The sequence below is a fragment of the Mercurialis annua genome, linkage group LG7 (genome assembly GCF_937616625.2).
Source record: "Mercurialis annua linkage group LG7, ddMerAnnu1.2, whole genome shotgun sequence".
Lineage (NCBI taxonomy): Eukaryota > Viridiplantae > Streptophyta > Magnoliopsida > Malpighiales > Euphorbiaceae > Mercurialis > Mercurialis annua.
The window spans coordinates 46,951,439-46,966,733 of record NC_065576.1 but is presented as its reverse complement, the minus strand read 5'-3'; the positions used below and the strand labels follow the sequence as shown (position 1 = coordinate 46,966,733).

The 15,295-nt window shown below is 33.7% G+C and overlaps 4 protein-coding genes across 4 annotated transcripts; all 4 read left to right on the top strand.

The window, feature by feature from the left end:
* Positions 1 to 425: 425 nt before the first annotated feature.
* Positions 426 to 2,573, top strand: LOC126657705 (dephospho-CoA kinase-like). The gene is made up of 3 exons (XM_050352450.1): positions 426 to 728; positions 836 to 981; positions 1,937 to 2,573. Exons 1-3 carry the CDS (start codon positions 483 to 485, stop codon positions 2,379 to 2,381), a joined length of 837 nt encoding a protein of 278 aa, XP_050208407.1. The 5' UTR covers positions 426 to 482; the 3' UTR covers positions 2,382 to 2,573.
* A 640-nt stretch (positions 2,574 to 3,213) lies between these two features.
* On the top strand, positions 3,214 to 6,321 carry LOC126657704 (GDT1-like protein 3). The gene is made up of 9 exons (XM_050352448.2): positions 3,214 to 3,496; positions 3,588 to 3,656; positions 3,795 to 3,908; positions 4,088 to 4,186; positions 4,405 to 4,477; positions 5,145 to 5,230; positions 5,561 to 5,644; positions 5,778 to 5,837; positions 5,951 to 6,321. Exons 1-9 carry the CDS (start codon positions 3,419 to 3,421, stop codon positions 6,137 to 6,139), a joined length of 852 nt encoding a protein of 283 aa, XP_050208405.1. The 5' UTR covers positions 3,214 to 3,418; the 3' UTR covers positions 6,140 to 6,321.
* A 95-nt stretch (positions 6,322 to 6,416) lies between these two features.
* LOC126657701 (putative pentatricopeptide repeat-containing protein At3g23330) lies at positions 6,417 to 9,610 on the top strand. The gene is made up of 2 exons (XM_050352446.1): positions 6,417 to 9,222; positions 9,322 to 9,610. Exon 1 carries the CDS (start codon positions 6,769 to 6,771, stop codon positions 9,022 to 9,024), a length of 2,256 nt encoding a protein of 751 aa, XP_050208403.1. The 5' UTR covers positions 6,417 to 6,768; the 3' UTR covers positions 9,025 to 9,222; positions 9,322 to 9,610.
* A 2,969-nt stretch (positions 9,611 to 12,579) lies between these two features.
* Positions 12,580 to 14,634, top strand: LOC126657706 (CRIB domain-containing protein RIC4). The gene is made up of 3 exons (XM_050352451.2): positions 12,580 to 12,944; positions 13,038 to 13,181; positions 14,268 to 14,634. The coding sequence occupies exons 1-3, from the start codon at positions 12,800 to 12,802 to the stop codon at positions 14,486 to 14,488; spliced, it is 510 nt and encodes a 169-aa protein (XP_050208408.1). The 5' UTR covers positions 12,580 to 12,799; the 3' UTR covers positions 14,489 to 14,634.
* Positions 14,635 to 15,295: the final 661 nt, after the last annotated feature.

Here is a 15,295-nt window from a genome sequence, read left to right as displayed (position 1 = left end):
CGGAAACGTTTCGGAAACCGAAAACTCTTGGACACCCGTACGAAACGTTTCGGGCCGTTTCTGTAAATAATAAAAATTAAAATTTATAAAAAATTTAAAATTATTACCCACAAATAAAAAAATCTAACTAGTTACCCATAAATTTTACATTCGCATTGCCCACAATACAACAAATATACTTATTTGTGTTGAATTGTATTATATTTTTTATATATTTATAAAATTTTAAATATTTAGTACATTAAATTGAATTATTTTGTTAATTATCATAAATATTTAAATAATATTTTTATAAATATGGCCTAAAGTTTTGTTATTTACACGTTTCCCCCACGTTTCGTGTCTTTCATTTTGAAAAACTTTCGTTTCCCCGTGTCCGTTTCGTATCGTTTCCGTTTCCCGTTTCCGTTTCCGTGCTACTTAGGTTCTCAGCTATTACTTCGAATCAAATTTATCCGAGTGTAGTAAATTGAAAAAAATAGATGTACTGCAACTCCAAATTCAATTTCCAGTCTCCAACTTCAGTTCATCAATTTGAACCAATCAAATCCCAGAAAAGGAAGAAGCAGCAGCAACACAATTATTTATCATCATCATCAAACAAAAATATAGGAGTAAAGATGAGAATGGTGGGATTAACAGGCGGAATAGCCACCGGAAAAAGTACAGTGTCCAATCTTTTCAAATCCCATGGTATTCCCGTCGTCGACGCCGATCTTGTCGCTCGCGTAATTATCTTACGCTCTTATTTTTTCTTGAATTCTAATGTTCATTTTCATGTTGTCTTTTCTCGTTCTTGTTTTTTTGTTTGTTTATGGTGATTTAATTTGTGCAGGATGTTTTGAAGAAAAATAGTGGCGGGTATAAAAAGGTTGTTGCTGCATTTGGACTGGACATTTTACTGCCTAATGGTGAAGTTGATAGACCAAAACTCGGCCGGATTGTGTTCTCTGATCCTTCAAAACGTCAGCTTCTTAATAGGTACTGATAAATTGATAATCATATGTATTTGGATGTTTTTCTTTTGATTTTTATGAATGTTGAATGAAGAATTGAATCAATTTACAACTTTTTGAATGTCTATGAGTCTTCAAATTGAGTCATTAAGTACAATTTTTCTTTCATGTAGGTGGTTATTGTAATGCTATCATATAATATATACTAACGTTAGATTTTTTATATCTCAAAGTAACAACTACATAGAGTTGTTATCTTTGAAGTTGAAGTGATTCAAGTTCTTAATAATGTACGCCTTTCGTGTGGTATATCGATGTAACCACGTAGTGTTGAAGGAACATTTGGAATGCATAATTATTCTGATAATTAATCTTTCTTGGTCAATGGTTAGCTTTTATATCCACACACTAGTTCATTCTCAACTTTCCCTGTTATTTCATTTGCTGTTATGTCATAGTTTGGTGGATTCATGGTGATGATGGATCTTGTGTAATCCGGAAGCAATTTCTTGTAATATTGAATTCTGGTGCTTTAAGTCCTAGTATGGTCGACCTCAACTCGTCCTCAGTTGCTAGTCATGTCTAGCATTAGTGGTTTCATGGTCTTGACGATCTTTTATATAATCTGAAACGAAATTTATAGTAGTATATTTTCTGCTTCATGTCCAGTATGTTCAACTCCTGATTGTTCTATGTCGGTAGAGCTAAGTAGCACAAATACTTCCTTTCCGTTTCGGAAACATGTCGGAAATTTGGCGTTCGGACACGAAACTTCATTTTTAACATAAAAAATCTTAAAATAACACAGTTGTGACGTGTTTGTTCAAGTATCCTGTTTTCCCGTATCCGTGCCCGTGCTACATAGAGACCTTGAGTTAGCAAGCTGTTTTTTTGCAATTCATATCATGATAAACCTTAATTGGGAAATCATCACAATCCTGCTTTCGCGATTCTGAACTTTGGCTTATGCATACATGCAGGCTTCTAGCTCCTTATATCTCTTCTGGTATATTTTATGAAATTTTGAAGCTATGGCTGAAGGGATGTAAGGTAATTGTCCTTGATATTCCTCTGTTATTCGAGACCAAGATGCATAATTGGACGAAGCCAATAGTTGTAGTATGGGTTGATGATCAAACGCAACTTCAGCGGCTTATTGCAAGAGATGATACCAATGAGGAAGATGCTAGAAACAGGATAAATTCTCAGATGCCCCTAGATGTTAAAAGATCTATGGCCGACGTGGTCATAAATAACTCTGGTTCATTAGATGACTTGGAAGAACAGTTTCAGAAGGTATTATTCAAGGTCACTAGGCCTCTTACATGGACTGAATTCTGGCTCACGAGACAGGGTGCTGTTACAGCCCTTATTTGCATTATAATTGCAGTTGTTGTAGGCAAAAATGTCGTCAAGAAGTTGTAATCTTTGTAGCACGGATACGGAAACGAAGAAACAGGACACTTGGACACGGATACGGCAAAATAGTGTTATTTTAAGATTTAGTTCCTGAAACGTTTCTGAAATGGAAACGGTTGAATGAGCGAGTTAGGTTGTAATTAAAATTCTTGGCTCTTGTTCTCTAATGTGTTTCTTACAAAAATTAGTGCTATGTAATCGTATCTGCAGTGCTTCAATGAAGAGTAGTCGTAGTTGTAGAAGTGTTAAAATCCAACCAAACCAAAAAATCAAATAAAATGGATGAATTTGGTTTGGTCGGTTGACATTAGAAAAACACTTCAGTTCAGTATCTATACAAAAACTGAATAATCAAACCAAATTAAAAAATTAAATCAAACTGAAAAAACAATCATACTAATCGGGTTGATTAGAAATATTTAATTTTTTAACACAATTCAATTTTTTTTTTAAAAAATTTAATTTAATTCAGCTCGATTTGAACTGAATGCACATTCTAATTGCCCATGATCATCCAGTTTTTGTTCTAGCTTCCATTTTGACAAAAATTGTTTCTCATTCTAACAAGAGAAAATAATTCAAAAACTTATAAAATTGGCATAGACATAAGGTAGAAATTACGAATTTTGTGCCATTAAGAATTTAGTTTTTCATAATTTGAAGCATTTCTCTTAATTTCAAAGAAACAAAACCCAAAACTTGGGGCGATTGTATAATATCATAATTACTAGTGGTGCAAAACAGCAAAAATAATACACTGGGGCCATTCATTCATTAAACGCGCAAATTCTTTTCCTTTTATTTTTTAATCACTACAAAAACTCTTTCTTACTGAAACTTTTCCATTTGGGGATCTTCGCACTTCGCAAGATCTCTCTCATTTCTTAGTTATAGTCATAATTTAGCAAAGGGTACCTTTTAATTCAACTAAAGAGAATAATTTAATCAAATCCAGATTCATTTTCTCGAGAAAAAAAAAAGATTCACAGATTTTCTTTCTGTCCAAACACATCAGCTCTGCTTCGGAATTGGTTATTTTCATCATGGGGTTCACTTCAAACCCTAGACTTGTCATTCTTTTCGCCTTTTTACTTCTGGGTCTTCCTTTAATTGCTGCTCAGGTATATGTTGGTTGGAAGCAAATTCTCGATATTTTTAAAATTGAAAATTTTCAATTTGGATTCGGAGTTTTGATCTGTGTTGTGATTTTAGGAGTCTGTAATGGAAAATGAGAAGGATGAATCAACTGCTTCGTTTAAAGATCTTGGCCGCCGTGGCATGGTGAGTTTTTTCTTTTATGATCTCTTTAATTTTTGTATGAAATTTGTTTTTGAAATGTGATTTTGGTTTTATTTATATAAATTATATTGCTGACTCGGATTTAAGACTGTGTATTGTTTGTGGGGTTTGTGTCTGCAGATTGTTACAAAAGATATTGATGGAAATTCTGTTAATCTTGGGCTTCATGTGGACTCTGGACTTGGTGTTTTTGATGCATTTGTTGCTAGCTTTTCCATGATTCTTGTCAGTGAGGTTTGTGCATTCAGCTTCTTTTATGAAAAAGTTCTTTTGAACCACAGCATTTCTAGTTGTTCGAGTTGGAAGAGAAGTTACATGAGATTTTAGTGGAATGATCATGTTTAAGAGATGGTTGGGCTTGAGTTTTGCTGTTCACTGATTTTATTTTATTTTCTTGGAAATTTTGTTGCTAGATTGGAGATGAGACTTTTATAATCGCAGCTCTTATGGCAATGCGCCACCCCAAGTCAATTGTTTTATCTGGAGCTCTCTCTGCTTTAGTTGTAATGACAGTAAGTTATCCGTTTATTTCATTGTTGTTGATTACTCAAAGAATATCATTTTCATGTAGTGTAACTAGTGTTCATGTTCATGTTTATATTTCATTTTCCTGTAGTGTTCATGTTTATATTTTATTTTGAGTATTGAATTTGATTTACATGGTATTGTGCTTGCATGGCACCAGCATTTGAACAATCACTTCTCTTATGATGTTGCATGTTTCAAATAGGTACTTTCTACTGGACTAGGCAGAATTGTGCCAAATTTGATATCTAGAAAGCATACAAATAGTGCTGCCACAGGTATTTAAAATTATATATTGTTTCTTTTAAATTGTTAATTAGCTATCGATTACCATCCTTTCCATTTTCCACCTCTTCTCCTTCCCTTTGTCCAGTTGTCCTCAATAGAACGATTAAGTGTGTGTCCTGTTAATGCTGTCCAATATATTTTTGTATTCAGTTTTCATTTCTAAGTTTGTCTAGTCCTTTTTGTTGTGATTTGTGTCTTTTGTGGTTTGAGAGTTCGGGGAAGTAGCAAAGTCAGCTTGTTGATTCCCTACAAAGCAGGCTTGCAAAAGTTCAAGTTGTCGAATCTTTCAAGCGCTAGATGGTTGTGCACTTGTGCTAGAAGATTGTTTCATAGGGAGGCTATAGTTGGAACAGCGAATGTACATTAAAATTATGTAATGTTGTCCATTAGCATATCATTTTCTAGTTGGCCTTTTAATGATTGCAAAATGGCTTGCAACTGTGTCCCTTTTTTATTCTAAATTCAACTCTTTGTGAAAATTTCAAGATTGGAAGATAAATTTAGGAGTCGAACTGATTTTGGAATGAAATTTATATAAGTTTTAATGCAGATATAATTTGCTCAGAAGTGTCAAACTTGAACAATAGCTATGCTGAAGCATATTAAAGGACACGGAAGGATTGATTGTCAATCTTCAATTTTTCTTTTCATATGCAGTTTTGTATGCATTTTTTGGGCTCCGGTTGCTGTACATTGCCTGGCGATCAGATTCCAAAGCATCCAACAAAAAGGAAATGGAAGAAGTACGTTTTCTTTTAAATCTCAATTTGCATTTTCTTTGCTGCCATCTTTTTTACAGTTGCAAAGTCTATGCCTTTTTGTTCCATTGCCTTGCCAATTATCTTTGAGACAAATGCTAGCTAGGTGTGTCCTTTTGGTTTTAAGTGGTTTACTCGGTTCAGATGTTAGCTTCCAATCCAAGCGGTCAGTTTCTTCACAATATGTATCGACCAAAAAGGAAAATTAATTATTGTGGCTTGTGTTACATAGCAATTCAAGCTTCAGTTTAATACTTTTGCCCCAGAATTTGTTGTCTTTATCTGAAAATTACTCATAATGTATAATGTTCTTAGGTAGAGGAAAAGCTTGAAACAGGGCAAGGCAAAACTGCCTACCGACGTTTCTTTTCAAGATTTTGTACACCCATCTTTTTGGAGGTATGCTCGTCGAAACTTATCTGTTTTGTTATATTTGATGTAATCCGATGCTCAGATTATTTAGTTATTACTTATTATATCATTGTCGCTTGAGGAAACATCATTCTGAATTAAATTTTGTTTTGCTGTGCAGTCATTTATTTTGACATTTCTAGCTGAGTGGGGGGATCGTAGCCAGATTGCAACAATTGCTGTAAGTTAAAACAACCAGATTTTTGTTTGCCAATTTGATTTATTCTCTTTTCTTTGATATTTAGTTTAAATTAGCATTTTTATAGTACTCAAACTGGAATTTCTGATTTGCAGTTAGCAACCCACAAAAACGCCATTGGTGTAGCAGTGGGAGCTACAATCGGACACACGATTTGTACGTCAGTGGCAGTGGTAGGAGGAAGTATGCTAGCATCTAGAATCTCTCAAGGGACAGTTGCTACAGTTGGAGGCTTGCTTTTCCTATGTTTTTCTTTGTCTTCTTATTTCTACCCTCCTCTGTAAGGATTATATACTACACTAACACGATTCTTCATATAGTCTCTAAGCAGTTCAAAAAGCAGATTCTAGTTTTAAGTGTAAGTTTTTGTTTAAAGTGTTTTTATACTAACTGGTTTTACACACCAGAAAGTTCTGCTTATTCTTTTGTAGATTTAGCATATATGCCAATGGCCTAAATTACTTTTCGTCGATCTCTATTTTTTGCCGATATTAATGATTGGAATGCTAATTTGGCTAGCTCGTAACTGAATGATGTCTTCTGAAAACAGCATTTTTATCTATGATATGATGGGACGGAACAGAATAGAATAGATCAATATGGATAATTTATTTTAGGCAGAAGAGATACTGTAATCTCAGACACTTGAGGCTGAAAAAATCCGAAAAACTTGAAAATAATTAACTCTAAAGTAGAAGTATTTTTCTACAATTGATTAAAATAACTAAGTGTGAATTAATTTATCGTAAATCAGTTCCGGGATGACATAGGTGCCAAGCTCAGATCAGTAATACACGTCGGAGCAGCTTTCTGAATCTTCCTTGTTCTCATAGTATGATTGTTCTGACAGAACCTAAACAGAAACCTGAAAACTGTCACCAGAGACCAGTTTAATGCCATTTATTGTGGTAAAATGAGATGGACTTGTCTGAGCAGCAAATACTTTCACTCAAAACCAACTCATTTACTTTCTTCACTTCCCATAAACACCTCTAAATTTAACCACCGCCATTATCAACATTTCCACCGGAATCTTGGGTCTTTATCGTCTGGTTTCTCGGATAATGCCACAAATTCAAAGTTATTACACTCCAGTCTTATAAAGACTGGATCTTTTCAAAACCTTGGTGTCACTAATCATCTTTTGAATATTTATGTTAAGAATTCTCAGAACTTATATGATGCCCGCAAGCTGTTCGATGAAATTCTCTATAGAGATGTTCGCACTTGGACTACTCTGATTTCAGGTTTTGCTCACAGTGGCAACTTTAAAATGGTGTTGGGATTTTTTAGAAGGATGCAAAGGGAGGGTTTTTGTCCTAATCAGTTTACCTTATCTAGTGTTCTGAAGTGTTGCTCTAGTTCATGTGAGATAAGATATGGGAAGGGGATTCACGGGTGGATTTTGACCAGTGGCATCGGGTTTGATGTTGTTTTAGGGAATTCACTTCTTGATCTTTATGTGAAATGTGGAGATTTGGTTTATGCGAAAAGATTGTTTGATGCAATGCAAGAGAAAGGTACTACGTCGTGGAATATAATGATCGGTGGATATCTGTATGTGGGAGATGTGGGAAGTGCCCTTGAGGTGTTTCACAGTCTGTGCTTCAAAGATGTTGCTAGTTGGAACACGATTGTAGATGGGTTGATGAGAAATGGGTTCGGAAATATTGCGTTGGAGCTGCTTTATAAGATGGTTGAAAGTGGAACTGAGTTCAATTTGGTTACCTTTTCTATAGCTTTGAATTTAGCTTCGTTTTTATCGCTTTTGGTATTAGGTAAAGAGGTTCATGGTCGGGTTCTAAAACTTGCAATTCTTGATAATGGGTTTATTAGGAATTCAATTATAGATATGTATTGCAAATGTGGGGAAATGGAGGATGCGTCCAGGGTATTTAGAAATACATCTTTGGTGATTTCTTGTGACGACTCATTGGCAGAAATTGTCTCATGGAGCTCAATGGTTTCTGGATATGTTAGGAATGGTGAGTATGAATATGCTTTACAAACGTTCAGCTCTATGGTTCGTGATCATGTTCTGGTTGACAAATTTACAGTCACGAGTGTTGTTTCTGCCTGTGCAAATATTGGGTTTTTGGAATTAGGAAGGCAAATCCATGCATACATTCTAAAAATTGGGCACAAAGTGGATGCTCATCTGGCTTCCTCACTGGTTGATATGTATGCCAAATGTGGAAGCCTAAACGATGCTCAGATGATATTTAATCAAAACAGTGATCTAAATGTTGTTCTATGGACATCAATGATATCCGGGTGTGCTTTGCATGGACAAGCAAGGGAAGCTATTAGACTGTTCGAGTGTATGATGAATGAGGGAATTACCCCAAATGAGATTACATTTGTCGGTGTTCTAACTGCGTGTAATCACGCAGGGTTGCTCAAGGAAGGGCACAAATATTTTGACCTGATGGCGAAAGTTTATGGCATCAAGCCTGGTGTTGAACACTATGCTTGTATGGTAGATCTTTATGGTCGATCTGGTTGCTTGAGTGAGGCGATGGATTTCATTCAAGAAAATGGCATCTCCGACATGAGTGCAGTTTGGAAGTCATTTCTATCTTCTTGCAAACTTCACAAAAATGCCAAGATGGGAAAGTTGGCATCTGAAAAACTAGTCCAGCTTGAACAATCTGATGCGGGTTCCTATGTTTTGTTATCAAACATGTATGCCGCGGATAATAGGTGGGAAGAGGCAGCTGATGTGAGGAGTTTAATGCGGCAGAAAGCAGTTAAGAAACTTCCTGGACAGTCGTGGGTTCAACTCAACAATCAGATACATATTTTCAGAATGGGAGATAGTTCCCATTCACAAAATGCTGATATATATCCGTACTTGGAGAAGCTGATTGGAAGATTAAAAGAAATTGGGTACTCATCTGATCTGCAGCCAGTGGCACAAGATGTGGAAGAAGAGCAAAGTGAAATTCTTCTTGGTTTTCATAGTGAGAAACTAGCGCTTGCTTATGCCATTATGCGCACATCTTCTGGAATGCCAATTCGCATAATGAAGAATCTTCGGATCTGTACTGACTGCCATAATTTTATGAAGTACACATCTCAGCTTTTAGATAGAGAAATCGTTGTGAGAGATCTTCGCCGGTTTCATCATTTTAAGCATGGATACTGCTCCTGTGGAGATTACTGGTGACAGAAGCCGGATATGCATGGTGATAGCCTTGGTCTAATTGATTCAGTTGTTATGACTTACAAGTGTCAGTGTCATCCATTTAATCATGATTGGCATTGGTATTGTTGAACGGAAAATTTACACGATATCTTAGTATAAATCAGAATTGCTAAGTTCTCCGTTGTTTGATTATAATGTTGCACATAAAACAGAACGCAGGTACATATTCTATAAAGCCATATTAGCTCTATCCAAATATTTTAATTTAATGCTTAAGCGGCTTGAGATCATAATCCATTTGATTGATTTCTTTATCAGGCATCACATCCTTGTCAACTCCACCTAAGGATTGTTCTACAGGTTTGTAGAAGTATTTGGATAAAATATGGTTCATTAGATGAATGTTCTTTGCTCGAGCTGAATTGATTAATCTTACCAGAAGAAGTTTCTTTTGTATTTTAGAAGCCAATAAGAAAAAGCAAGTATAAGTAAAGGATATAGTGTTGGTTTCCAGTGTTCATAATCATAATGTTAAGGCAAAACGTATATTTGGGTCCCTGCACTTATCCGCTTTTTGGCATTGAATCCCTACACTTTTATCTGTCAACATTGAGTCCATACACTATTAATTTTATAGACGGAGGTTCCTCCCTCACGGAAATGATGCTTCACTCCAATTTATGAACTTTAGTGACAGGCTACAGCATAGTAGATGATAGCAGCCAATTTCCTGATTTAGTAGTTTTCGCTAGGACTTTTTATTTGCAGATATTGAAAAGGTCCCTTTTCTTCGAACGCCATGCGAGAGCTAATCTAATATAAACCGTAGCAAACTAGTTTATTTGTTATGGACAATAACATTCTTTTACATAATTTATAATGGAGCACCTCAATCTTTATCTATCTTAAGTTGTAACTGATTTTGTAACATTTTTGTTGAATTACTGCTGATGAATGATCACAAAAGAAATGATGAAAACACAGGATGAAGAGCTTTACAATGAGGGACTAAATGCAGCTGCAGCGTGCGTTGAGCATGGATTAGTAACTCTGCTTCTGATTCTGAGGTAAGTAGTTAAAAACTTTACGTTACGTGCAAGAAATGTTTTAAATCCGAACATGAGAATTTTTCATAATGTTGGTTTTTCTAAGGTTATATTACTGTTACTTAAATATACATGAAATCTTTCTCCAGTAGAAGAAGGAAGAGGGAAAAGTAAAGGGAAAAAAACATAATTCCTTTATTTAGAATTCAAGGATATTAAAAAGGTTAAAAGGAAAAAATCAGCATAATTAATTCTATAAAATTGTAAAAGTAGAGTAACTAAATGAAATTTTTAGTAAATCAAATACAACTATTTTTATTTAAACTAAGGGCCTCATTATTTTTAAGTAAATCATTTAAGCTTATGAAATGCTACTACTGAAATTGAAGTCTTGGCTTTTACCACCAGCCTCTGCAGTTAAGCTGTAACTTTCTCCTTTATAGGAAGGAATTGAGTTTGCAATATCATCATTTGATTATTGAATTAGGGCTCATGTATTGCTTTGGAATCTTGTTACTTATGTAGTCAATTTTGTTTTCATTTTATAATATGACCAATCCAATACAAAATATATTTTAAGGCAGCGTGAATATATATGAGACGTTGGGAGTTTGATTGTCAAAATTGGGGGGGCCTAGTTCATTTTTTAAGATGTTAGGGGTAATATTTGAACTTTTCCGAACGTTGAGGGCTTACTTGATCCTCGAGTCAAACCTTAGGGGCATAAATGACCTTTTTTCCATATATATTAAATCATTTTGGTTTAAATTATAAAGTGTTCAGCTTATCCAAAATATTTTAGAATCTCAAATGAATGTCTTTGAGTGTTAATAATTATGTATGAGTTTTTGAAACTGGACGAAATTGAGTAGCTAGTTTTGATCTTATTACAGTCATAGCCAACTTCATGTAATTATTCTGAAAACAAGTTCCCCTAACAAAGGACATCATTTCCCAACAAATCTTTTGTTAATCTATTCTAGGAAACAATGATGACTCTCTTCTTTGAAAACAAGAAAGTGCAGTTTGGTCTCGGTTCGATCCGAAGCGAATTTAAAAGAATTTTTTTTAAAATAAACAAAACCGAACTAGTCGGTTCGGTTTATACTAAAACGGAACTGATATTGTTAACTTTCAAAATTAAACCAACCCAAAAAATCCGATTCTTTTGATAATGTCAAATCCAACCGAACTGAATTTATCTGTTCAGTTCGGTTTAGTTCAGTTTTTGTACATCTCTATCCATGACCTCTCCAATTAGATTGGATTCTAACAGTAAACATCGCTTGTATTACACTCAGTGGCTCAAGTTTGGTATAGAGTCCAAACCAAGAAAATGCAAAAAAGAATATTTGAAATTATAGAAAAAAATAAAGAAGGAAGAAACAAGTAATACTTAGAAACATTTAAACTTTTTTGGCTTTCTCTACAAGAGAGGCAAGTAAAGGTAGGAACCCACAATGGACAACTTAATCAAAAAGATATTTACTATTCCCCTTTTTCTTCTTTATGAAAATGTACTCTTTTTAAGGTTTGCAACACTAATTTGATATGACTAGGAGTGTGCATTTCGTTTGAACTAAACCGAAAGCCGAACTGAATTTATAAGATTGTTAAAACGTTCAAACTAAATTGAACTAGTCAGTTTGATTGATTTTTCGGTTTGGTTTGAACTAAAATTTAATTGAAATTTCTATAAATCCAAAATCAAAACCAACTAAAAATAGAAATTATTTTATAGTGTCGAATATCGAATCGAATTTGTTGATTTATTTCGGTTATTCGGCTTTGTTAGGTTTTTGCACATCTCTACATATTTCTTATCTAATTAAGCATATTTTCACTAATTTGTATCTCTGGATGCAGTTAAGATATATGCATAAAAGAAATTATCTTATTCCACAAAAATAAAATTCTAGACTGCTATTTATAAAAACTGGAAATCATAGTTAGCTAGCTAACAATTAATTGATTGAGCCTATGGTTTATTATAGTATTTGATTTTTTTTTTGTTATTTCTTGTTTTATTATTCTAACTTATACATAAGTAGGAGTGAACCGGATTGATAAATACGGTTCGCCTAGTTTGATATCATTAAAAAAATTAAGATTTCGGTTTGGTTTTGGACCACAAAATTTCAGTTGAAATTTTATCGCAAACTGAATCGAAAAAACCAAACCGGCTAGTTCAATTCAGTTTGATTTGAGTTTTTTTTTGCGTTCTTATAATTAGTTTGGTTCGATAAAATTAAAATTTTAGTTCGGTTCGGTTTGAAGCGAATGCATACCCCTACACACAAGACAAGGAGGGTGGTGGTTTTAGTTGGGTTGGGACACTGTAGTAGGCTGCAAGATAGCAGTTCTACCTACTATGGATGATTGGAAGTCTAAATTAAAAGAACAAATATGGTGTGTAATTTAGGTTAAACTTCTTAATTAAAACTGTTAATGTTTAGATTCCACACCTCTAAACATAAATGTCTTCATCTTTATTTCCCTTTTATCTCTACCAAACAAAGTTTCAATTGTAGCTTGACTATGGTGTACGTGAAATTATAATAACTTTGTTCTAAAGCCATCACCACCATTCACCACTACCATACCCAATATAACTAACCCATTTTCATATCATCTATATATATTATTATTAGTTTTGGTTTTATATTTGTCTCCATTTCACTTGCTTTTTATTATATAAATATTTAATCTTTTTTGGTTTGTTGCTTAATTGGTGGGTTTTTGATGAAGAAATGAGAGATAGAATGGAGAGGCTTGTTCTTTTTCCTTTCTCAATTGGTTGTGTTTCTGAATCCAGTGTGGCTTTAGGTGGTCATGTACACAATTCAAGAAAGGCCATTAAGTCTAATAATAATAATAATCCTTCATCTCCAACAAGTCTCTCTCTTGATCATATTTTTGTTTTTAGGGGTGTTGAATATATTTAAGTTGTGATTCTAATTGAAATTTTCGTATTGTTTCGTGATTTAGGGGCGAAAGAAGACGACGAGGAAAGCTTTTCGAGTAGTGAAAGTGTGAAGAGCGCAATGAAGTTTTTCGCTCTTTCTAAGCCTAACATTTCTAATGGGTTTCATAGGATAGTCAAGAGTTTAAAGACTTTCTCTCAATTATTTGGTGAGTACTGTATTTTAATAAACATATTTACTCACATTTTGTTATTTAGATGAATTCATATGTTCATATGATGATTTTATCATCAAATCTTGCATACGTTACGACTATTAGTTTCGTACTTATTTTGTAGGTATTTTCTAGTTATATGTGCAGTTACTGTAAAAAATTATTTAGCCCCCGTCCATGCTTCATTCATGAGCTAACAGATTAAAAGTTGACACGTTTTAGAATTTAAAAAAATAGGGAAAAATGTGGGGAAAAGGATCTCTAAACTTAGAGTGTTAAAGTGGGTTGATAAGTCGTGTTCGTTCGTGTCAACATATCTTATAGATACGATTAGGGTGTAAACACGAAAACTACATATTTAGTAATCGTATCAATACGAACACGGCACGAAAATTAAACAGGTTATACGTGTCCATCCATATAACCTGCCGTTTGATTTGACGGGTCGATTATTGATCATAGCAAATTAACAATACGAAAAAAGGTTACAAATAGAGTTGAACTAAATAACATTGTCAAAACATAATAGCTAAATATGGGTCATATCAATACGAAACCTTTAATCTATTTATTTAAATAGGTTGAATATGGATCATACCAACACGGCAAACTTAACTCATTTATTTAAGTGGGTCCAATTTGTGTAACACCGACACAATATATTTAACATATTTATCGATAATGTATTTAGTCCGATTGACATAGCACGACATAACTCGTTTTAAGTTGTGTCATAAACGGATTGAATACTTCCGCATGTCAATTCAAAGGCCACATTTTAATCCGTGTCACAAACGGGTTAAATGGTTCCGCATGTCAATTCCAATAGACACATTTTTAGCCGTGTCATAAACAGTGATCAATTTATGACACGATAACGTTTATCCTCACTCCTTATTTTTTCCGTGTTAGGTAAATTGTGTTTATATGTCATATTTATTTTGACACTCCTAACTAAAATGTGTCAACTTTATTTATGGACCTGGATAGAAAGTTGTGGTGTTACTATTTAGATAATATAAAATTGTTAGAAAAATTGAATTTTGCTATAATTGCTAATATATTTATTATATATTGCAGTGTATGAAGAAGAAAATGAAGAAGTGGAAATGGAAATAGGGGTGCCAACAGATGTGAAACATGTGACACACATAGGATGGGATGGAGCAGCAAATACAAATCCAATTCAAGGATGGGACAATTTAATTCCTCCTGAATTACTCTCTCTTCAATCTCCACATTTTCATACTAAGCTCTCTAAGCCTGCACACCCTGATCACCATGCCCCTCTTGTCAATTAGGCTTCATAATTAGACTCACTCTACATATTAAATTTTAGCTTCATATTTAAAACCCCAAAAAAATCAAATTGTAATGTGCTTCTCCCTAATTCTCTTTCTCTTTGTACTTATATTGGGTATAAATATGTGTGATGTTTGATTTGAGATTTCCTTATCTTCAAAACTTGGGTGCATCGCATTCTATGTTGAGCGGAAACGAAAACGGAGAAATGATTTTTTTCCAAAATATGAAAAACAAAAATGTGAGAATGTGTAATTAATAAAGATATAGGGATCTATTTATAAATATTATAACATTTAAAATTATGTGTATATATATATTGAAATGTATTTACAAAAGATTTATTTTCATTAAAATAAATCACTAGATATTTATAATAATTAAAAAAATAAATTATTTGGGTCATTATACACCTCTCTCTAAGACTATATACTAAACTAAAAAAAATTAATGTTTATAAAAAATTTGTTTAATCATATTGTAAAATTCATTTTATTTCTGAATAAATTCAAGTATGAAACATCATTTACACCATCTTGCATATCGAGATATGTTTTTGATTATCAAAAATGGAAAAAAAATTAACGTTTGTGAGAAAATTTGATCTCACGATCTATTAAGATATTGCATATCGTTATATCGAGATCGAGGTTGCGTATATTTTAGAAGCTAGCTCCCTTTCCAAATCCAACGTCAGAAATTTGAAAGAGGTAGCAAATGTGTAGCGTATAAAATATGGGTGCGACTGATGGTAAGGTAACCAAAATTGACACATTGAATTTGAAAATACAATTTTATCCAAATTA